The following is a 25,546-nucleotide window of genomic DNA, read 5'->3' as shown; positions in this document are numbered from 1 at the left end:
ATCCCCCATCAGCTCTCTTGGGAACTATTTTCAAAAATATTACATTGAACAAGGGGGTCTTCCTACAAAATAAAACATAGTCAGTCATTTTAATATAACAGGACAGTTAGGTGAAGTTTTATCAGCTTGAATTCAGCGCTTATCCCTACTTGTATCTAATAACGATGCCGGTGAAGTACTCTACGTCTTTGAAATATTTGCTTTTGCCCCATCATTCTTCATTTTTTTGCAAGCATTAGGGGAGATTTATTGTTCCCCGTGGGTAGACCGGAAAGGAATCACAGTTTATCCCACCGTTAGAGGATTTGAGAGGATGGCGAAGCACCAAAAATGATTTGTTGAACTGAGGGTTCATTTCCTGCTTTGGAACAAATGGCGCTCCGTAAATATAAAGCTCATTTACATGTGAGAATCACAAAATCGCTCTCCTATGCATTGTCAGGAGAGTAGCTCCAGGCCGTACATCACTGTGGTGCTTTAGATTGGGCCTCTGGCTGTCTGGTTGCTTTCTATGGTGGAAGAGTTCATGCATTAAACAAAAAAAAGGACGCCCTCTCCAGTGAGTCTGTGATTTAGTCTGTTGGTCTTTTCATTTTCATCCTCATGGCTCCAGTGTTCTTATGTTTTTAGTGACGCCATGGTGGAGACAGCAAATCAAAGAAAAACTGTGTAAGCATATTCATTGTTGCTTTTAAGAATCAAACCACTAAACCACTAAAATCCCTAGATTTGTATCATGCAGTGGGATGTTTAAATACACATATGATTTAATTAAACCTAGACATAAAGGTAATGTTTTGAAAGATAATTTAAGACAATACAATGTTTATGTGTGTGTTTTCCCCCAAACCCAAACAGTGTCCTTGTGCACTTGCTACTGGTGCTCCCCCTGGTGGTTTGCTGTGTTCAACAACTTATATATGAACTTACTGTAGAGGACAATGGCTCTGTTCTCCACATTACGGCTGTGTTATGCTGCCTTTGTAAAATGCGCAACACAGCAGAGACAGTCTATAATGTATTTTTTAGCTCTATTACTGTATTGAAAACGCTTCTAAATGGACTCTGACTCCAATGTTTTCATTAGCTTTAAGTATTGATGTGGAGAACTCCCCCTCTGAGCGTTTATATTGTACGCTAATGGCTGTTTTACTGTTATGCACTGTTAACTATAATCACCATAAAGGGGCAAACTGGCTCATTTGTAGTAAACATTCCTGAGAGAATCTGCCACTAAACTAGGATAAAAACGGTTTAATCAGAGAAAGAATAACTAAAATGTGACAGGAATATGCCGTTAAGTGTTGTTTCAGTTTTAAAAGTTTTATTTTAATATACTTCCACACACAACTATCAGAACGTGTTACTTAATAACAGCACTTATCAGGCATCTTTCTTTAAAAAATGACTTGAATTCCATGTTAAACAGATCATTTCTGTGTCTTTCCACATTGCAGGCTGAGTGAGCCCTTTAGGTCAGTAGACCCGTACTGATTGGAAACATGTTGTAAGGACGATATCTCAGCCACCATGAAAGGGTTAGGAGCCAACCGCAGTCGTCACCTGTCTGACTCATGTGAACCAGCGGGATGCCCCCAGAAGCCTCTTTGTCCTTTGACCTCTGACCCTCACAGCTCCTTCCTGTTGAGCCCCACCATAAACCACTATGGCACCCTGGACCCCCATCTCCACCAATGCACTCCTATCAGCCCCACCACCCCTGACTGTCTGCTGCCTTTCAGCCAGATGTCCAACAGCAGCACCTTCCCTCGTCTGCACTTCACCCCCCAGACTGACCAGGTTGACTGCTCCCAGGCCTGCATGGCTGGTGGTGGTGGAGTTGGGCACGGCAGCAGAGCAGGTGCACTATCCAACTCCTTGTCTATGGGTATGGGCTTGGGTCTTGGCCTTACTGGTGCTCCTATGATTACCAGTGGATCGGCCACTATCTCCTCTGCAGCAGCAGCCAAGATGAATCGGTTACCCTCCAACCTTTTGGATCAGCTAGAAAGGCACCTGCCCCTGCAGCGGGATGGCTTCAGCACGCTGCAGTTTCATAGAGGACGTATTTCGAAGCAACGCAGTGAGAGTCCAGGGCGCATACGCCACCTGATGCACTCTGTGCAGAAGCTATTTGCCAAGTCCCAATCCCTGGAGAACTCTGCAATCAAAGGCAGCATGAACGGGCGATCTGCTGGAGGAATGACTGGCACCGCTGGAGCTGGTGAGGATAGTGGTAGACCGACCCGCAGGAGCAAGAGCAAAGACAGGGCTAAAACTGAGGGGCCAAAGCTGAGACCTAGGCCCTGCGCACTAGGCCTGTGGAGCTCAGACGATGCTCTGGACACTGACAGTACCAAAGCTGGCACTATTGCTGTAGGTTACCGCAACCCACTGACCATGATGACTCTTGGCAGAGCGGTGTCAGACAGCCAGGCCGCTCCCAGACATATCCCACAGGGCTACCACACCATTTCTGCACATACCCTCAAGACCTCGAAAAGCAGCAGTGACCTCAAGTTTCTAGCATGCCAGGCGACACAGGTAGGTTCCAGGGAAGAAGAGGGAAGAACCAGAGGAAGCAAGGATGATATACTGGTGAAGAGGGGCTCCTGGTCCACTCTCACCCTCAGCCAGGCCAGGCAAGTGTTGCAGAAGGGCTCTGCTACAGTTAACAGGACCCTGCTTAAATCAAAGTCATGCCACCAAGACCTGGCACAACAGTTCCTTCAGGTAGGAGGGCCAGTGAGTATTCATCTTCATCATCATTCTTTGTAAGTTTGCATGGATATTTATATAATTTTATCTGAGTTTTGTTGGTTTTATTGATAAGTTTTGAGCACTAGAACACAGTTCCTGATTTACCTGATTATCATATATACTGTACTTTATCCTCACTGTTTATAATCACATTTATAGATTTTGTCCCATAAATCATGACTTTCATCCCATTGCTGCACACGCCAAGAATCTTACTTGTAAATATGTATTTAAACAAAGTGACATAAAACATTTAATACATACAGTGTCTAAGGGTTACACCTGAGATATCTGCATTACCTGATTTAAGAGTCTCACATCAGTATGAATGTGTTTTCATAATCAAGGTCCCACTGGGGGACTGGGCAGGAACTCTGGGTCGTGGCCGGACCAGAGGAACTGAGATCCCCTGTCGAAGGATGCGCAGTGGCAGCTATGTGAAAGCAATGGGAGACTTAGAAGACAGTGAGGACTCAGATGGAAGCCCCAAACCTTCCCCCAAAGCCACAGCCCGTCGCCAGAGCTACCTGAAGGCCACCCAGCACTCCCTGAGTGAGCAGCAGCCTCCTCCACCTCAACGCAAGTGAGTACCACGGCATACAGTACCAAATCTATCATAATGCAATGAAAACCCTGATTATCATGCTCATTGTTTTGCCAGAGTTATGTTTGTGCTCTTTTACTTTACATGCATTCAAATAGAAATAGAGCTCTGAAGGGGTATTTGTTGTGAAAATTGTGAGAAGAAATATTTTTCTCACGCACCCAAAAATAGTCAGCAGGTGGCAGCATCCTGTCACAAATAATTGTCTGGATGTGCAGCAGCACTGAGGCAAAAAAAAGCTATTCATGGCGGTAGAGCTGTATATTAATGAGAGGGAACAAGACATATATACTTATATACATGAAGTATCATCTTTATTTCATATAAAAACAGTAGGAGATGAAATTTTGCCATGTGTTTTACCCCTACATCCACATGGACAGGCCTCGTTGCTACGCTCTCATGCGGGAGGATTATCTGTGGTCTCCACTACAGAGTGCATGCTCTATGCAGCATCTGAGGTCAGTGTCACCCATAGGCAGGCAGTCTGGCCCTCCACCCACCCTCACTTGCCCTACCACCACTACCCACCACCTTTTTTTGGCTAACCTTTCCCAGTGCTTTTCCTCCCTGTCCCCCTTTTCCATCTCGTATTCCTTGCAGGTACCCTGAGTGGTGTGTTAGTACTTAACTCTTGCCTGCTTCCTCGAGATCTTGTTTCATAACATGCAAATTGTCCATGGAAATCACCCAACCACACCCTGCTGCTTATGCACACACTAACACCAGGTGCCAAAACGACAAGCCAGAACAGAGGAAACTTCTCAAAAATGTCCTAGATCAATCGAAAAGTCCATTTCATCTTCATCAGTTTTACTCAGAAGTCATTGTTTCCTCTGTGCTGCTATTTTAAAACCCTCAGCACATGTCACTATCCCCACATCATAATAGTATTTAATTTTAAAAAATACCCAGGGGAACTTTTCGTGGTGTTATTTAAAGTTTCTCCAGGGTGTCATCAATTAAACACAGCCCTCAGTTATTCCGGGCTCAGACTTCTGTAAGGGTGATTATTACATTCACTTCCACAGCTCTCTGCCATCCCTGAAAGAGCTGTCGACTAATCGGAGCCTTGATAACTTGGACTGCCTGGTGAGCCCGTTGGAGGCCCCTCCTCGCTACAGGAACAATGATTTCAGCCAATGCTCTGGCACACTGGGCAGAGGCTCAGGCTCTCAGGTATGTCTCTTATCTTATCAAATGTTGTTATTACATTGCATTATATTTTATATTATTATTACTTAGCTGGCAAAGACCAGTTCCTCTTGTGTTTTTTGTTTAACTCTGGTGTTGTGGATTGCAATCATGATCAGCCAATAGTTCCATGACAGCAATATTTAAAGGTCCCATTTTGTAAAAGGTGTTTTGATTTTAAAGCAGGTCAAGGTGCTATACAAACACTGTGAAAGTATCAAAACACTCAATCCACAGAGAAATGTGAACAGCCCATATTCAGAAACTGTGCCTTTAAACGAGCCGTCAGGACTTCTATAAGGTTGTTATGTCACAACTATACTATATATACTGTAGGTGGAAAGTGCTGCTACAGTGCCGTTACAGTCATTCCTCTGCCGCTAATATGGGACCTTTAATGTATTCTTTCATACCTTATGAAACTTCAGTTCTCTTTAAACAGCTAATTAGATCATTTTGGACGGACTCCAGTGAAAGAAAAAGAAAAAATCACCACGGAATCGGCAAAAAATACATCTCCATCTCTCCAATTTTGGATCTGCCGTGAGATCATATTCAAGTGTATGTAATGTCTGTTGAGGCCTATGAATAAGCCAGTCGGGAATACGCTGGTGGAATAGAAGAGATGCTTGAGAGTGTTTGCAGAATGTCAAAGTGGGACATATGCCTCAGTGTAAACCTGAGGGAACATGTTGTATATTTTCATCAGTATGATTGGAGTGGGATGCAGAATCACACACCAGACTAATGCAAACATCCTTTTACAAATAAGCAATGGCATCAGGCTCTACTTGTACATGGGAGCTTTTACATTAATCAAATAATGACTAAGAGATTTGATTTCTTCAAAGATGACAATAAAGTATATCAGAGTAACGTTTTGAGTGAATTGATTTTGAGAGATTAGTATTCGTGTCTATGTACCACCCGCAACATGTTCATATTTGCTCATATATGCCAAAAATAAAAACTTTTTTTGGCTGTTTCTACTTCTGGTTATGTGGCTTGATCAAACATTTCAGTGTTGTCGCTTATTCCCATGATAGAGTGACAAATCCACGCAGCAAAGAAATACTGAAGCAAAGATATTTTGGGTAACTCATGCAATGCTTCAAAAAATGTCATACTGTTTCTGCACCAAGGACAGTATAGAGTCATAATCATTAGCTTTTAGCACTTTAAATTTTCGGAAAACTTCACCATATATAATAGATCTACCAAATCCTAGTTAATTAAGCAACACACCTGTTACCTTATGTACTTTTAAAATGTAATGTTTGAATGTATGTTTTTTGTTTCTCGCGGTATCCAGTTTTTCTTTTTAACTTCTTTTTTTCTTACTGTTCTAATCTCTTCATAAAAGCCCCTCTAGGGCGAGAGTTACAAACTAGCATCCATAAGGTCTATGACTTGTTCAAATAAAAGAGACATGTCCCTTCTTTACTCCTCCCAAAATGATTAAATTATCCAATATTACACAATATAAATAAAGATCAGAGAAAAGTTAAAACAAACTATACATTGTTTATGTTTTTTCCTCTCCCGTCCGTTAATCATCTCACAAACCCCCCATCGTGTGACCCTTTGGAGGGGCTCAGTCCCCAGGCTGCGAACCACTGGACTTAACTATCTAACTTTATATAAAGTATTTATAATTAACTTCACCTCGAACAGCTACAACAGAAAAATATACTTAAACATTGGTACATCGGCATTAACAATATAATAATAATGTCATAAATATAATAACACGTCAGTGCCTGGGGCCATTTTTTTATTGTGGAAGTTTAACTTCTACTTTTGTATGCCTTCAGTATATTTCATTGATAACACTTGTAATTGAGTATTTTTGCATTGTTGCACTGGCACTTTTACTCAAGTGAGAGATGTGAGTACTTCTTCCACCACTGGGTATATGTACCTGGTGATGCATGTTTCTTAGTTTGCCCTCTGTCCTCAGCGTGTGAGTCTGCACACGTTCTTTCAGATATACGGGCAGGGCTGCGGCTACTCCCTACCATACTGTGAGGCCGAATCGCAGGCAGTCGAGGCTCTGGATCTGCCTGCGCCCACGTGCTTCCGGTCGCGTAGCCACAGCTACCTGCGGGCCATCCAGGCGGGCTGCTCCCAGGATGAAGATACTTCTGTGGACTCAGACTCACCACCACCCACCTCTACAGGCTACAGCTACAGCTCCAGCACCAGTGAGTACCTGTGAGGACAAGGTGGGACAAAGCTGCTGAAGATACTCTTTGATTTTAAAGAGTATTAGCCAAAAGGGAGGAAATAGTTGACATTAAACACCATCCATACAGCTATTTGCTCTGCCTTATAACAGCAAAACAAACATTTTGTAAATTTTTTTTTAAAAGTATGCTTTAAAGGAAGTAAGCCAATTACAAACTAGAATTTAGTCATTTTCTTTTAAATTACACTTACTTACAATCTAACTTTGTATATTTATAGAAATATTAAATAACACACTAATATATACAGCATTGAGTATGTCTGTCTTCACTTTGTTGAGGATCATCTCTTTGCTGAACAAAAAAAAACCAAACGGCTGGAATACAAAATGTGTGACACAAGATTTAGAGAATAGTAGAAAATTGTGTGTACTTGGTATTCTATAATAAAATTTTCATACAGCAACAGGGATGCAGAGCTGGGCAACAACAGCTCTTTGATTTAACCCATATCTAATCTGATCAATGATATATTTTATAACGGTGACCTGGCTAATACAGCAGCATTAAAATGTAATACATAGCTATCCTAAAATTTTGACTGCATTTAGTTACCACCACATTTTTGTGTATTGTTTTTCAGTGTATGTTGTTTGATTTCAAGTCCTTCTCCAAGTCATAATCGGTTTTCAGGGCTCAGTCTCTAATAATGTCTCCACTGAATACCTCTATGGACCCTATATTATATGCTGTTTTAGTGTTTGATTAAATGAAAAATGTGATGATATGAGCAGTCACATAAATGCTGCCATATAAAAAATATCCATATTTTTATTGTTACAGGTTTGAGAGAAATGACTTACTGCTCTATTGTTTTGGTCTAGAGTCAGTAATCAGTGATAACTCAATTCAGGCCATAGCCACTTACGTTTTAGTGATTGTCTTTGTGTTGAAGTGAAGTGTCAATACTTTGGCCTCAAAAGTATCTACTGTAGTTGAAGCTAGTGAATGCATGAAGTAAGTTAGAAGAAAAAAAAAACATGTTAGATATTCTTCTGCTCTTATTTCCTGACATGTGTAATTGTGTTTCCCATGACTGGATAACAGCTGGGAAATATCTAATAGCCAGGATTAGTTACATTTTGTAAATTAAAAGTAATGTGAGAGTCCAAATAGGATGCCTGATGTTAAACCGTTTTGGTGCACATAGGTGTTTTATGTCATTTATCATCATAAACATATGTTCATACAAACCAATAATATGGACGTAAGTATTCTCTCTGGGGTATATATATTAAATTGTGATTCTAGTCATACCAGTGTTACGTTTTACTGCTTCACATATCTAAATGGATTACTGCATTTGCATTGGACTTATGCCTCACACAATGCACATTGTTACAATAATCTATTGATACCAACCGTTATTTTCAGTAATTTGCTATATACTATTATGCTATATAGTCTTGTCTTGATTGCCATAAAAACTGTTTCAATATGATGCTCGCCTTTACAAAAAAAGGGGAGGAATTGGAAACGCCTCAATTTAAACAGAGCACCATTGTTTAAGAGACAGACGGTCACAATGCATCGAATATGTATGAGTTTGTGATAGAGCCTTTCCCGCGGTGCCGGGGACCCAAATGAAACGCGCCTATCGCGAAAGACATTCACTAGCAACGTCATACATAGATTTGAGCCAATCACGTTCTCCTCTGATTACATCGAGGACTGAAACTGACCAATCACTCGCGAGAGAGCGGTTACGGGGGAAAACGTGGACTTCCAATCCTCGTCGTCAAGGGCGTGGACTACAAATCTTTTCTTCACAACGCCGTTGTGTGTGTGTATGTTACGGCAGAAGAACACCGTAGCGCGTCTGCATTTCATGAATGACCAAGAACATAAGGATTTTACGAGTCAACCGCCATCCATACAGTAAGATTTTGTCGCCTTACCCCTTCTGACTGGGTGTTCAGTATCAGACTGTCAATTGTTGTCGGTACGCTAGCAACGGGAAGCTAACGTGAGCTAACGTCAATGGCTAGCACAGCTAACGTGGATGAAGAAAGGAGATGAAATCCTAATACGAATCGTTAGCAAGCAGGCGAGGCAGGTAGACGGTAGTGTGGCTGTTAGACTGGTGGTACCGAGGCAGAAAGCTACCGGTAGCAGCTCCTCTTTGTAGGCTCTCCTCCATCTCTCTACATATAACGCCTCCGGCTAACGTTATTAACGTTAAATGTCCCTGTCTGATATCCTACCTAGTAGCACATGCTAACAGTAGCTGAGGCGTCAAAAGCCGAGTAAGGACAGCTCGGTATCCGGCTAGTTAGGCTAACCAAAAACGTTCAGGTCTGTTGCAGCCAGTGGTGTAAAGTAACTAAGTACTTTTACTCAAGTACTGTACTTAAGTGCAATTTGAGGTACTTGTACTTCACTTGAGTAATTCCATTTTATGCTATTTTATACTTCTACTCCACTACATGTCAGAGGAAATATTGTTCTTTCACTCCACTACATTTATTTGGTAATTTTAGTTACTTTACAGATTAAGATTATTAACACAAAATATGATCAACAAATAAATAACATTATTATAGATAAGGCTACACAGCAGTATATAAAATAAATAAAACTGAAAAAGAAACGTATTATACATCTTGTGAGGTGCCATTGCGTCAACTCTGATGACTGATATAGTAGGCTATTTAGTTGAATGTACAGGTGATTTCATGGATTAACATCAATTGTTCAAAGAAATAAAGTACCATTAAACAATACTTCTCTCTTACCCCAGAATAAACATGTGACAGGGATCTCAGGGGTGTGGAGGGAGCAATGAATCACCTTTAGCTTAATTCCTCATCAGCCCATCTACAACAGTCAGAACGGAAAGCTTTTTTTCTTTTTACTGCACATTGTGGTTAGTAACGTTGCATGGTTTTCTGGGTCAAAGTGCCTTTTTGAAGTTCAACATGAATTGATGAAGATAAAAGTCGCCTCCCAACTATGTTTAGATCAATTTAGTGTCTAAAGACCAACCTTCTAAAAGTGTTTTTTCCTCAATTCCCGCAACTGCAGTAGCTATTCTTGGTCCAGTTTCATGTGCCATTTTTATTCAGTAGCTAGCTACCATGTGTTAAGACCTGAGGACACAATCAATAATTTATCAGCTTCCTGCCTTGTGCAGTGCTTTGCAGTTAGGACACTTCACTGGGCTTTTATATAGACCACCTGACAAAAGAAGGATGAACACCAAAGGAGTGTAACATCACTCACACAATAGCATTACCCGTGTGCCTTTTCAATTCTCACTGACTATTGTTTCTGTGGTTGGGAGTGTTCAGCTCATCTTTTGGTCTCACAGAGTTTAAAAAGATCCTAACAGGCTGCTGGGTACCATCAGAAACACTGGGTTTGAAGCTTCGTTGTGGTGAAAAGGCGTGTTCATTGTATCCATCTCCATATTACACAAGCCCTGGTGTGTCTGTGTATTACCATGGATAGACTGTGAGTCATCCTCAGTACACTATTACACACTCTTTCTCTCACTCTCATTGATGAGGTAATCTTTTGACTGAATGGGCGAAGCAAATGTAGTTTCACAGTAAGGTCAACAGCAGACATGCTTCCTGATGATGTGTGTGGGTAACAATGTTAGACAGTAAGTCCAGGCCTATCCATTTCCTGCACTAATGACATGCATGGACTAGACGACTATAGATGGAAACCTTTATTTTGTATGTGGTTTTGGCAGCCAGTGAAGAAAATACACTTAATATCATATTGTGAGTTTATTAAATATGAATAAACACTTTGTGTATTAGAGTGACACATCTTGATATTACACAATTGCACTTTGACAGAGCCTAAACAAATAATAAGTTAATTGATTAATCAAAAGTTACTTAATATCTTTAGTCTTTAATTTTTGCTGGGCAAAACAAGCAATCTGAAACCATTATGATGGGCATTTGTCAATATTTTCCAACATTTTATTGACCAAACAAGCAATCGAAAATAAGAGGCAGCCCTAATTTTGTTTTTTCATCACACAACTTTATCATGTATTTTGATCTAATGACAGTCAGTCAGTCTAGTTTATTTTATTATGATTGCCTCATATGCATATTGAAACTGAAACAGTCCTCACCACTCGCATAATTCTGTTTTTAAGCATTATATCCAGCCTCACGATGTGGTGTGCAAAGCCAAATTCAGTCTTGTGCAGGCTTTTGGTGGCTTTCAAAGAGAGACACTTCACTCATTTTGTGTGGTATTAACCTGCCATAACATTATTTGAAAAAACAACAAACCCTTTCCAAATAGCATTTCTTTCTTTTTTTAGCGGTATATTGTCAACATGAAGTAAAACTTGTACTCTAACTTGAACAAGCTCCCAATTTCTCATCCTGAGAGGTTTGACCTCAGCGGCCCATACCACGTGTCTTTTCATCAGCTGATTAGGCTGTAACCCAGCCTGTTGCCCCAATTCAGCAGGTCAGCCTAATGACCACAGCAGGATAAGGATATCGGACTATACAGAGGATAAGAATGAACAAACCAGTTCTCCAGAAGTGTAAAGTATGGACTAAAGTATTGGGATTTTGTCTCAATTTGGGTGGCTGTGCTCATGCAAGGTGTTCTTTTCTTTTTATTGAAAATGTTATATTGAATTTACTTTTGGAAAAGCCACTGTAGCAGACTGGGAAATTATTTTGTAACAGCAGTAGTGGGTCAATTCAATTTTATTTATAGTGCCAAATCATAACAAAAGTTATCTTAGGTCAGCAAATAAACACTTTGTACATAACATAAATAGAATCCAATATATACATAGTGTATATATACAGTGCACAGTGTGCTATAAACAATAATAATATATACAACAAAATATGCAAAATATACTATAACAATAATAACAATAATGATATATACAACAAAACAGTAGAGAGAGCAGAGTTATCTGTCAGGCAGAGGTGAGAGAGTTATTATAAACAGTGATGGATTGTGGCAGGAAAGATTTCCTGTATCTGTTGCTACGACAGCGAAGCTGAAGTAGCCTTCTAGAGAAGGTGCCCCGCTTCTGACCAGTGTGAGTTGGAGAGGATGGAGAGGATTATCCATGATGGATAACAGTTTTTTCAGTGTCCTCCTGTAATGAAGATCGAATTATCTAACTCTTAATGAAGTCATAGGTGTTTGTTTTTATATCCCATCTTTGTTTTGGGTGTTGTCACTCTCTTGCTTTGTGTTGTGTTAATGGTTTCTTTTCTTTTAGTATCGGTACGTCAGCATTATCTGTTAAATGGCAGCCTGCCTGTCTTTCCGTCGCAATAGAAACAGCCCTGTCATAAAGGCTGTCCACTGTGCCCAATGATTTGTTGCCTAGTACTCATCTCTTCACGCTTGTTTCTCTTACTTATGAGGCCCAGATTCTGTATCTGATTCTTGAAACTTTGTGTAAACAAAATTAATATGAATCACATAGTGCATCACAGATAAGCAGCTTTGGGGTGAGAACCAAATGGAATCAACTAGTCATTTAAATGCAATCCTGGTGCACATTATAAAAATTACTGTTTCGCCATAGGAACTGGTCTTTGTTAGGTTTACAGTCATTTGTTATGACTATATGTATGATATACACGTTGTATTTATTAAGTTAATGTCAAGCCAAAGTTTGAAATTATTATAGTCCAGGCCAGCTTTCTGGTCAAATTTGAATATACAGTATTTTTCTGCATGTTGCACTTTGTGTGCTTAATCTGTTTGTCAAAAGTCATGCACAGCCATGTGTACTGGTGTAATCTTTCAGTCTACAACTCCCACAGCCTGTCAGCCTGCCATACTATCTTACAATAACACTGCTAATCTTGGACAGAGCTTCTGCTACCACCTCTTTTCATGATACTTGGCTTATATCCAGAGTTTCACAAAGGTTCGTCCACAATAAGCTACAATAATGTTTATAAGGAGTGTGTGCTTTGCTTTTTTATTGAGCTCTGTTCTCCAGTAGAAACTAATGTTGAACCACACTATCTCCACTCGCAAAGAAGTTCACTCTTCAGCCTAATTAACAAACTAGACTGTAAGTCAAATTACTCAGAATGAGCTGAGCAGTAATAAAGACCTCATTAATCTCAAACAAGACCAAAAAACAGTCTTACCCAAAATGGAAGAGAACCTAGTCTTGCTCTTATTTTTTAAGCCTTGCTATAGGAAACAGCATTGAAAATAGTCAATCATGTACACTCACATTTAGTCCACTGTGGAGGGCCCATTAGTGGTCATCTGATAGCTCTCAGACAGGCCTGCTGATGGAGACACAGCATATCCTGCCTCAGAGGCTGCATGCCTTTCACAATGCAATTTAGTTAACTTGTGATGACCATAGCAGTGTTGACAGGATTGTTATTGATCTAAATTGTTTTCAGAGTTAGAGGAAGCATTTGGGCCCCTGAAATAAGTGATTTACAGACAGCTGTCCACATAACATGTCAATTTGAATACGTAAAACAATGGGATTTCTCATTCTCAAAACTGTATTAAACCAGTAAGAATTCTACAAAACAGGGTTTTTCCAAGAATATAAAACTAAGCCCAACCCATCCTTGTTTCAACAAAAAACATTGTTGCCTACAGTAAAAGTAAAATTGGCTGTCCCAAACTTGAGGCTATTAACACGATTGGATTTCTTGTGTGTCATCAGTGTACAGTAACTCCTTGTTGAAAGCAAAAAAAGGCCCTTATGCAAAGGATAATATTATTATATATTGTAAATAAAAGAGGAAGTATCCACAGTGAATTGGTTGAATATAGAGATGCAGGCAGTGGATACTTTTTGTCCATTTACCATCAGATTTAACAGATCTGTTTCAGTGGTTCATCACAGTTGCAGATCACAGGCTTAGCTGTGGTCGTGTATCAAATTTTTTATTTATTCTTAGTGATTAATTGAGCGATTAATCAACATCTCTAAATTGGACTGATGTTCATTCATGCATTTATTGGTCAGGCATTGACTGCAATAAACAAACGTGTGATGATAATGTTGGGGTTGCTTTTAGGATTCTGAACAAGTAAAACAAAGTTTTGAGCTGAAGGCTATTAGCAGGATCTGCCCAGCAATAGAGGTCCAGGGTCTGGGCAGCTTATCGCCTCTTAGCACTGCGTCTCTAGGTAGGAGATATGGAGCCAGCCATCACACCACTCACTCACTCACTCACCTTCAACCGCTTAACCGGGGTCCGGTCGCGGGGGCAGCAGCTCTAGCAGGGGACCCCAAACTTCCCTTTCCCTGGCCACTTTAACCAGCTCTTACTGGGGGATCCTGAGCCGTTCCCAGGCCAGTCCAAACCATCTCATCTTGCTCCGTTCAACGCAAAGGAGAAGGCTCTACTCCGAGTTTCCACGGATAATATTATATTTACTAAAGGTGTGAATAATCTGCAATTGGCCCACTTCACTATGACTGGATGGTTGTAAAAGAGATGCAGCGCAGCCTTGTAGACACAGCAAACGGGACAGAGGCATGTGTTCAGACTCAGGGTGTGGAAGGACACGATAATTAACTTTTGGAATGTCATGCATCTGTGCTATGAGTAGTAAAAGAAGTGTCTCATTCTTTGGGAATAAATGTACTGTTGTTGGTTAAATATGTTCTTCAAGAGAGGCAATGTCAGGGCTGCATGGCCTACATTAAGTGGATTCCACAGCCTTGTTTGAGTATGTTGGTGGGATTTAATGAGGGCTTTACTGGGGCTGTGAGTCACTGGCTGATGACGGAAGTGCAGCACCCTCACAATTATAGGGTGTTAGGTTGCTATTTAGCTTGAAACCACTACCGGAGAGAATAAACACTACTTTTTCGTTATTGATCCAAAGCAGTGAGCCTTGAATTACTTTCTTGGTCAACTAATTTCAAAGAAATATTTCATCTATCATGTGTGTCCGTGAAGGCTGTTGGGTAGAATTAGGCTATTTGTCTGCTGTTAGTTTTGCAACTCTTTCAGTTATTTGTTTACAGACAGTCAGTTGTTTAAAAAGCATACACAAAACCACCTCAACATCTCCTCAATTCTTGAAGAAAGCCTGTGGTTTTTCCTGGTTCCTCATGTTGTTGAACTGTAGTTATTAACTCTGTACCATCCTTCACCACAACCCTGCAGTCAGACTGATGAGAGAAAGAGGCACAAGTCCTATTCCTTGTCCCTGAGTCAGATTGTCTTTGGCCTCATTCAAGTGTCTGATGAAAGAGTTTGTGAATCTAAGGGGCATATGTCTGTCAGCCTCAAAATGTACTACTTATGTAGTAGTAGTTTACCATGATGGCTCTGCTCTGAATTAAGTAATGGTGTTACTTTCATAAGGCTGTATGTCCAGCAAAGTGTTTTTTCCCAGCTTAGAGCGTTTTAGATTTAAGATTACAAAAATATCGATTATGGCCCCCTATATGGCTGTGGAGATGGACACCATACTTACATTATTTTATCTTGTGGATAGATTTGTGTAACGCTATGAAGGAAAGTGAAATTTGCAGGGTTGAATGTTGCAATTCAGATACAGCTCTACATCCACTAAAACATGTCACACAAAACAAAAAACACAGGATCACTGTGTTGTTTTTGTTAGCCTGATCTTCACGATTCTTAAGATGCGTTGGAAATGCAAACATTTCCTGTGGTTCCATAGGTCCTGCAACTCCTTGGTCGAAAAGGGCTGTGATCAGAGAATGCAGAGTGTTGTCTGACCATCCTCCAGAGAAAAAGGACGGTGAAGGTGTGGCATGTAAAGGAAGGTCCCCAGAGACAGACTGACGGCAGTGGAACACAACCATGGGCTGGTTTACACAAAACATAGAGGTAGCTTTTAGTAGAGGCAACAATAAGGGCAAAGTGCAGGTGTGTTTTTCAGATAGGCAACATTTATGGTTTTGTGTTTTTGCACTTTATGGGAACCAGCTGGATTATGTCTAGTAGCACAGTTTAGATTTGTTGAGGCAATTTAATTTCCTTCAGAAATGAACAAATTATCATCCACATGCACCAGCCCCTCTCACACCACCACCTGCCTCAAATGCTCTGATGACATTGCCACTCTCTTCTATCAGACAATAACTCTGTATCAGACTTCCATAACACTATGACACATTTCTCCCAATGGTGTAAACATAACTGCCTACATCTCTATGTAACCAAAATTAATGACAATAGGTACCCCATCACCCCTTCACCCCTTCACCCCACTCTCATCAACAAAAATAATAGACAGCTGAAGCAGTTGACGGCTTTAAATACCTTAGACTCACACTAGACTGTAAACTCACTTTCGACCAGCACACAACAGACATTCAAAAAAGGAGCCATCACTGACTGCTGTTTTGTCCAGCCCATTATGCTCTACTGTTCCACTTTAACATGCATACTGTGGTACATGCGGTCAAAATCCGGGTCAAACTCACTCGTGTCACAAACATAGCTGCCAAATGAATTTTTCTCCCCACATCCACGCTGTCAGAGCTCAATATCAAAGGCCATCTGACACATCGCATTTACAATAGCACACTGCCCCCTGTATGCAGGTAAAGGTACCTGGTGTGCACTGTGCAGGAGGGCTGCAGAGGGCTGAACCTAAACACAGGGCAACATGCAGCTTTTAATGATGATTTGGTTGATTAGGTTACCAGGCCAGAGGCGCATCATCAAAGGGAACAGGATCCACAGCATGATCAACCGGATGCATTGTTTTCATGACAATGCCACTGCACATGTAACTGAATGTTCTTGTGTGCCTAAAGGTTAACAACCTGGGCTATTTAGTCATTTCCTGTGTCAGCTGTCCAGGGAAAAGCATCCATCACAAACCTGTTTGAACAAATTATGTAAACAGAATGATAAATTAACACAATTTTTTTTTAGGGCTGCCCCCAACCAAGGATTTTCTTGGTCGACCAGTGGTCGTCATTTAGAGCGATAAGTCGACTTATATATACCCACACTGACAGTGAATGAGGGCACACTCACGCTGTCCTTCCGCACCGGGCCAAAACAGGTTTTACGGGCAAGGCCTTATTCGTTTGACCAGTGTGAGTGCAACCGCTCCGCTCCTAGCTGCGGCCAGCTGGCCGTCCACGGCCCATTTGAGAGAGGTGGGTAGACAAGTACCCTAAAGCCCAGGCACGGTGTGGAAGGACAGTGTGAGTGAGACCTGAGTGTCACAACTTCCTGTTTCTGGCCTCCCAGTTTATTTTGGCAAGAAATGGCTCCAAATGTTTTTGTTTTTTTTCCTGCGACCAATGAAAGTTTGGTCTGCTAATGATTTTTTAGTCGACCAGGGCTTGGTCGATTATTTGGGGGAAGCCCTTCAAATTTTACGTGTGCTTTCTTTCTGAAGTCTTACGTGACAAAGAGCCCATTTCTCATTCTAAGCTGTCCGTTTTCTTTCTCCTTCTTCCTTCAGCATTCAGCAATAGGAAGGCTCCTCCTCCAGTCCCACCCCGCACCACATCCAAGCCCCTCATCTCAGTGACGTTGCAGAGCAGCACAGAGTCAGCCCAAGACATATACCTTGACCAGCAGGACCGTGGGAGTGAGGTCAACAGCCAGTCAGGACGCAGCAACTCCTCTGACAGTCTCTGTAGCATCCGCACGGGCAGTCTGGCTAAGCTGACCCGGCCTCCACCAATCCCTGTCCCTGCGGCAACCCCTGCACCCGCTGCAGGCTCTGCACTTCCTGTTCCAGCCCCTCGTGAGTTCCCTCCCACCCCCGCCACTGTTGCCACTACCACCACTTCCACATCTACGCAGTCCCAAAATGACACCCTGAGCATTGGTTTCACCCTAGAGCAGCCCCCGACCGCAACCAAGAGGAAACTGTCCTCTATCGGAATTCAGGTAAGAATTGTCTACTTTTCATTTGTATTTAGATACAGCCAGACTGGTAGGAAACTAAAGCCACCTTTGCCATTGTATTTGACTGGTTTCCTGTTGCCCATGATTTTTCAGGTGGATTGCATTCTGCCGGTCTTAAGAGAAGAACCACTTGCTCTAACTGCACCCCTTAAGTTTCAGTCAATTGGAGTTCAAGTGGAGAACGGCAGGCCGTAAGTATACACTCATGTTTGATGTAACGGCATCCTTGTGAGACATGTAAACCATCAGATTACTTGTGGTTACAATTCACTGTGTGAAGACAGGATGTGCTCAATATACTGTAAGAAGACAGACCTTCATGATTTCACATGGCATCTTAAAAAGACAATCTTAATTCTCTGTTTCTCATACAGTATGTCACATTTCCGGTGCTGAGTTAAACATATTCATAAAAAAATGGGACTCAAAATGGCTTCATGTAATTGGTGATCAGATTGAGCATCCGAACTGAAGTTTCATCAACACACGAAGCTCCAGTACTTGGCATAAATATATAATAGGGCTGGGGATATGACCAAATTCTCATATCACACTATAAGTAATTTCATATCCCGATAACGATATATATCACCATATAGCACATTTTCTGGAAACATTTTTTATACGATACATATCGTCATATCATGTGTAAATGCACGTTTTCCATATTGTAGTATACTGTGCATTTAAATCAAACTGCTATTAAGCAGTTTTTAACAAGGTGGTCTTCGTCTTGTCTGTATCGTACACATGATACATGTGAGCACGTGAGCATGTTAGCGACAATTTGTTGCAGTAATGTGCCAGTAATCATAGCAATCTGCCAACAACGGCAGTGAAGAAGACTCCAACGGGGCTTACTGTTTTCAGACAGAGTATTTTTTAATTCTTATAGTACTTAATTCAATGAATAGAAGGCAACTTTTCAGGTTTCACAAATAATTTCTTACCCTGCTGTAAGGGTGCAAACATTTTTTGTTAAAAAGTAAATGCATTCAGCACATAACCAGTGTGTTAGCCACATTTCGTTCACGTATTAAACACAACCCTTATTTGTTTACAATGAGGCTCCACATATTGCCTTTTTATTATTTTGACAATAATTTCAATCCTGTTGCTCAGCCCTAGACTGTGTGTCTGAATGCAGTGTAGCTCTTCTATGGCTCTTGCCCCCATAAGGGCACACGCTCAAATTGTCATTCTTTCTTTTGCCCATATGTGTGTGTGTGGCTAGTGAATCTGCAGTCAGTGCAGCAGACTGTTGCTAGGGTCATTCAGCAGTCAGCAGCATAGAAGCCCAGAGCTCTGATTGATGTCGTTTTACTCTCGTTTTGACCGTAGTGATGTAAAAATGCGGAATTTAAGCTTTTCCAGTGTACTGTTATTTCCCTTAATCTCATTTGTTTGACAGCCCGCTTCCTTTTCTCCTGCTCATTATCTCTGAAGCATCAGTTCACTCAGCTTTTATGTTGTATACCTGGTTTGTTAATAATTCCCTCCTGCTTGCCATCCTTGATACCATGTATTTTATGACTCTATGTGCTCCTTTGCAATGGGTAGTACTGCGCCATCAGCTACCATGATGTAAGTTAGGCTCACTGACCCCAAACTAATACTGTGTATGAGACTACACTTAATTGTCTTATTTATTTAACTGTTAGTCAGTCTGTCAGAAGCTGATGTTTATGCATGTCTCTGCAGTCTCAGCCGGGACAGCAGCATGGCCTCCAGACAAAATACAGAGACTGAGCCTCAGGAGCCCCAGGATGCCGCACTCACAGAAAACAACACAGCCAATGGCACCAACAGTCAAACAGTGAACACCCCCGTACCCAACAAACAGGACAAAGCCATGGAACAGCAGACCCTTAAACACACCCCAGCCCTATCCAGGATATCCACCTCGCCCCCGGAGTCTCTGGATCCGGCTTTAGACCCCTCCTCCCTGCCACCGCCAGATCCTAGCCTGGAGACCGGAAACTGCAGCACCCAAGGAGATGCTGTTCAGTCCAGCACGCCAGCTTGTCTTCGAGACGGTAACTGGTTTCTGAAGCTGCTGCAGGCAGAAACCGGGCGCATGGAGGGTTGGTGTCAACAGATGGAGCAGGAGACCAAAGACAACAAGCTGTCAGAGGAGGGTACGTGAAGAATTGCGTTAGAATTGAATGACAAAGCTGTCAAAACATTAAGGCCCCATTTACACTTGTTATTTCAAGGATCTTGTATCCAGATGAGATCTAAGACACTTTGATTTACTCTTAAGCACATATAGCATATGCAATATACACATCTGATTGTAATCTGCCTTGGTTTACCTGATTTGTCAGGCCATAAACCAGAGAGTGGCAATCGACCTGAAGCTGCTTGGTTACTGCCAAAATGGACCTTAGTGTTCTCTTCCTGATATTTACATGTAAAGCCTATAAGCCCTGTTCTTTAGAAGGTAAGTAAGGTCTATCTATAAAGCACATTTCCATTTCAGATATCACAAAGTGCTTAAAAATAAAAGAAAAGAGGAAAGCCATAAAATAGAAATGCAATATAAAAGCAATAAATTGCAGTAAATACAGTAGATTGTCAAGTCAGTGACATAAAGAATGTAAGTGATGTCCCTGTTAGTGAGGTCCACAGACAGGGGATTAGGTCAGGCCTTGTTCATGTTGACCGTGCACAATGAGACAAAGCAAGACGCAATCATTACTGTCATCGCCTCACATTAACGCTGCTCATTGGAGGGGGATTATACTTCGTTTTGGCTGTAACAGAGCAACTGCAGAGTCATTTCACTTTTTCTTCTCCCAGAATACCACTCAGGCTTCTAGGCAGATCTATCTCTGAAGTGTCTAAAATATGAATGAGCACGGAGCAGCTCTCAATGTAGAGGCTTCATCAGATCATCATTCCTTCAGCTCCCTGTGGACCTGAATTATGAATTTCCATTTACATGCAAATATTACAGCCAGAAAATAGCTGAATAAAGAGTAATTTGTTACTCTTAAGATTGAGTTACTTTATCAATGCTTAGGAAATAATTTACTGTCACAGAAGTGACAGTTAATTGGTCAATAGAATAGAAATACTTTATTGATCCCAAACTGGGAAATTGCAGCAATCAATGTTAAGATTCATATTTCATTACAAGAAAACAGGGATGAACTCATACCCAACACATACCCTCCTACGTCTTGATGCAATTCTCTAACCCTTTATACACACTCTGAGCTCTCTCTTTACTCTGGATCTCAAAGTAGTTGCCTTTTGACGTCATTTTTGTAGCTTCATGTATATATATTTTTTTAACTCAAAATGTTTCCATTATCTTAATTTGTTGTTGTTGATTTATCATATTCTTCTCTTTCGTAGTGTTGGGGACGATCCGCAGTGCAGTAGGCAGCGCTCAGCTTCTCATGACAAAGAAGTTCGAGCAGTTCAGAGGGCTCTGTAATGAGAACTTGGTGAGTGGCCTCCTTAAATCCTATTGAATCTCTCTCCTGAAACACTACCCTATGTACCAACGGTATTTGTTAGCCTCTCAAACCCTACTGACCCAGTTTTCTTTCATCTTTCTCCTGCCGACATCATTTGTCCTACACACACTTCCCGAGTTTCACTAAGAAGGGATGTGTGCGAACTGTAAAATGTATTTAGGAGCATGTGTACAAATAACCTGCAGATGAGGCAGCCAGTAGCTTCCATGAACATTGGTTACATTTCTGTCTTTATTTGTTGTCTTTATGCCGTTAGTGCTAAAATGTCAGTTGCATGTTACTAGATGACTGATGTGAATGTCTGGGAGCGTGTGGACACAGGCATTACCAGCACCATCAGCAGAGAAAATGAACCCCATTTTTTAAAATGTCTCCCTTGCGATTTGTGTGCGTGAGTAAATAAGTTGAAAATTTGCACGCACGTCTCCAACCGTACAGCAAGTTTATTTCCTGTTAACATGCATACCTTTGTGTATTTTACAGTTTGTAATCGTAAATTATTACAGTGCCACGAGATGCACTAGCTTAAATAGCCGATGGACAGCAGTTCAGGTTACGATAATACATGAATTTGAAGTATTGAATTATCCTTGAACATTTTATACAGTTAAAGCAGTTTGAAGCAGAAATAATAAAAAACCTGGTGTACTTTATTTAAATGAATTAATTCCGTCTGCTTGTATTTGTCTTGGATTGTAGGAAAAACACATTCTTTGATCCATTTTTATTGCAATCAAGCCCTGCATACAGAAGTCTTCCCATTACATGTAGTGAGGAAATTATCTCTTCATGCTTTATCTAGTCAGATTTACTGTGATATCTATTTTTGTTCACTTGGCTTTCTTGACTTGACTCACTATTCCTCCTTGCCAGATTCTTTCTGTTCCGGGTTCAATAGTGTTTACAATTTGATTTGTGTCAAATGTGTTTTCTCTTCATTCATTTGCTTGAAAAGAGGCTGAAAGTTGTGCATGGTAGTAACACGATTAATTTTCTCTGATTTGACAGACACCATACATCCATCACTTCACTATACTGTCCTGTTTTCCTCTCACCAGAACGTAAATGCCAACCCACGACCAACAGCGCAGGACCTCGCAGGGTTCTGGGACCTGCTACAACTCTCAATAGAAGACATCAGCATGAAGTTTGATGAGCTCTACCAACTTAAAGCCAACAACTGGCAACTTCCCGAGAAGAAGGTGATGTTTGGTGCCAGACAGTTTTCATTATACAAAAGATTTTATTTAAAACATGTTTAGAGTAGAGCAGCAACTCAAGAAGTTATCGCTCAACTGAAAGTAAACTGCAAATAGTTTAATAATTAAAAAGAATTGCTTTTTTTTTAGCTTGTACCACGCCGTACCTTATTCCTTTTCCTTCTTGGCATCATTTCCTCAGAATGAAAACAAGCAGCTTCCATCATCTGTGCCAAAGAAGCAGACTAAGCCCAAGCTGTCAGCGGGGAAGGACAGGAGCGTGGACTCAGCTGTGGACAAACAGCGGCAAGAAGCCAGGAAACGTTTGATGGCAGCAAAGCGTGCGGCATCAGTACGACAGAACTCCGCCACGGAAAGCGCTGACAGCATCGAAATCTACGTCCCCGAGGCCCAAACCCGCCTCTGAGAGTGAACCAGCACAGATAATCGAGGAAATTCCTGACTCACTTCAGAAATTCATTGACACAAAACACACAAGACAAATCGGAGACAAACACACAGATGTACAACAGATGCACAGAGGCCGATCCCTCATAGCAGCACAGCTGACAACAGGAGAAACAGTGGGGATCACAGGGCACCAAAACAATCCAGAATAATGCAGATCATCACCCTGCTGCCATGGGACAGAAATAACCTTGACATATGTTTAATGCTATTGTTATTATTGATATTATAATAATTATTATCTCCTCAAGTATATCAGGACTGTCTTAAATGTGCAAGTAACTTGGATAAGGACATCCTGTACCTTGTGAGCTGAAGAATCTTGGTATCCCAGAAGTTTACTCCCTTAAAACTCCCTTCACTGCTGAGTCTACCGGCAAGTTGTGGCTGCCTGGTTTACGAGCTGAGTTACCATCCACACACACATACACACACACACGCACACACACACACACACACACACACACACACACACACACACACACTCAGGACACACATGCAGGTGTACTCACTGTCCACAGAGTCTTCCTGTTCTCTATTTGTATTTGGCTGCCACTCGTCAGGTGTGGTGTGTACGCTTTTACCGTGTACAGACTATAAGATGGCGTTGTTGTACTCGGAGGTTTAAGAGGCAGAGAACCAGAGGAAGGCAGTAGCATATATATTATAAATATCACACTATTACAATGTTCATTTTGTAAATGTTGTATACCAGATTATTTGTTAGAAAGAGGTCAGTGTTCAGTACCAAGGTAGTTTTTTATAGATCGAGTACATGTACTGTCATGATATATTAGCACTTGATGCAATCATTCACTCCACCTCACTCTCTCTCCTGTTCACAAACACACACTACACGGTCTGTGTCTGTGAATACCCATAGTTAATAAAGTCTTACTTTTGTTTTTGTTAAAGCATGTGAGGAATGACTGCCCAGCCAGTGAGCTACAGAGGAATGTATGAAATCGTATGCATTTACAGCTCATGTCAACTTGATCACTGCACTTTCCATTCACCTCAGATCAAGTTCGCGCACCTTCGTTTGCCTCATCATTCTGACTTTCACTGCATCCTCCCGTGATGTAGGGGACCAAGACATTCACCACTTGATATGGCATTCCCATTCAACCAGACTTCCGTGTGATAGGGTGGGGGTTTACGTGCCACTGGATAGGAAATGGAATAGCATAGCAATAATTTGTGTAGAGCGAGCAATGCAGTAGGTACCTAGTCTTAAATAATTTAATTCAGTATTTCCAATGAGACTTTCCTAGAATGAAGGATGAATGTTGATTTCTTTGATGAACTGATTGCCCTTGAAATTACTAAAAGCTCAGGTTGAACACACTCAACAATAAAAACCACTATGGATGGATTATTTATTATATAACCACAAATTAACTGGCCGAATGCTTCAGAGCCATTGACAAATATTTCAAACCCAGACCTACTCCGTGTAATAATAAGGTTTGGTGCAGCGAAGCACAGGCTTAGTTTGACTGCTAAAATTGGCAGTCTCTTTTGCTGCCCTTTCTAGCAGCTTGAGCTCTCACCCCCCGTTTGTTGCGAATGAACTGTGGTACATTTTTTTTAATTTAAATTTGAATGTCATTTCACACGTTTTGTGACTTTCATCCGAAATGTGGTCGATCTAAACATGTCTTCACTTCTGTGCTTATAATAATTAACGGTGCTGCGAGGGACTACATATTGTGCCATGGCGGCAATGATCAGCATTTCAATGTCAATTGATAAAGCTTTTTATTTAAAGTGATTTATTTATTTTTCTTAATCTGCTCATATTTTCAGCTGTCTGTGTGCGCATTCTCAGCCAAATTTGTTTGTGTTTGCATCAGCTCACTCCAGATACGCTATGCCTCATCTCTGTCTTAACTCATGACACTTTGAGTATGGGACTGGAATATTTTCCATGTTTCAGTTTTCTCAAATGGAAACACAAGTGCCAAAGGGTCTATGAGTGGAGCTGGGCATAGCAGCAACTCATGCACAAGTTTAGATTGATCGTTTTTTTTGTTCTTTTTCCTTTAGTAAGAGCTGGCTCTCCCCCTACTGGTCAGTCCTTGCGTGACACTCCAGACATCTTGCTCTGCTCCATTTTGAATCTTCAGTTAACATCACACACGAAATGACGTTGAACTGGGAATGCTGACACAACACCAAGTTGTTGATTTTATTAATTTTCTTGTTTGTATTACATCAACAATGGACATGTGCATTTCATTGTCCAAAGAAATCATTAAACATCCCTTTGCTACATGTCCTGGTCATCATTCTTGCTGTTTTTTATTGCACTCATCCATACTACAATGGTAATATTAGCTTCTAAGTTAATATTACACACACATAAATCATAAGCATTAGATTAGACCTTTTATTGTTACTGTGTAATCTCTAAAAGCATGGCCTTCTTACGTATACAAATATACAAAGATCCTTGCCAGTGAATTTTCAGTACTCCTTTAAATGGGTCTTGCAAATGATCTGAAACTATTCAACCTGTGTAAGGCATTCAGGGTATGTACTGTATGCAAGAGTTTATAACTGTGACTGACAAATTGTGGAAAGTCCTCTCCTTTTTCATATAATTTGAGAGCCGGATCCCTTTATTTGCCCACATACTGAACTTTAAGAGAGCTTGACCTGATCAGGGATCCTCAGACAGTTTGTTTACCAGTACTTCCTGAGTTTCAAAGGGCTACAAAATGGACAC

General features: G+C 41.1%; 1 protein-coding gene across 1 annotated transcript; it reads left to right on the top strand.

Moving 5' to 3' along the window:
* Positions 1-1,530: 1,530 nt before the first annotated feature.
* Positions 1,531-24,989, top strand: dlgap4a (discs, large homolog-associated protein 4a; the record flags this gene model as incomplete). The annotated part of the gene is made up of 11 exons (XM_083919454.1): positions 1,531-2,733; positions 3,108-3,343; positions 3,748-3,825; positions 4,396-4,543; positions 6,519-6,762; positions 17,209-17,642; positions 17,754-17,851; positions 19,362-19,798; positions 21,024-21,115; positions 22,207-22,350; positions 22,550-24,989. 11 exons carry the CDS (start codon positions 1,531-1,533, stop codon positions 22,772-22,774), a joined length of 3,339 nt encoding a protein of 1,112 aa, XP_083775580.1. The 3' UTR covers positions 22,775-24,989.
* Positions 24,990-25,546: the final 557 nt, after the last annotated feature.

This window comes from Echiichthys vipera (genome assembly GCF_963691815.1).
Source record: "Echiichthys vipera genome assembly, chromosome: 9".
Taxonomy (NCBI): domain Eukaryota; kingdom Metazoa; phylum Chordata; class Actinopteri; order Perciformes; family Trachinidae; genus Echiichthys; species Echiichthys vipera.
This window is presented reverse-complemented; position numbering and strand designations above follow the sequence as displayed.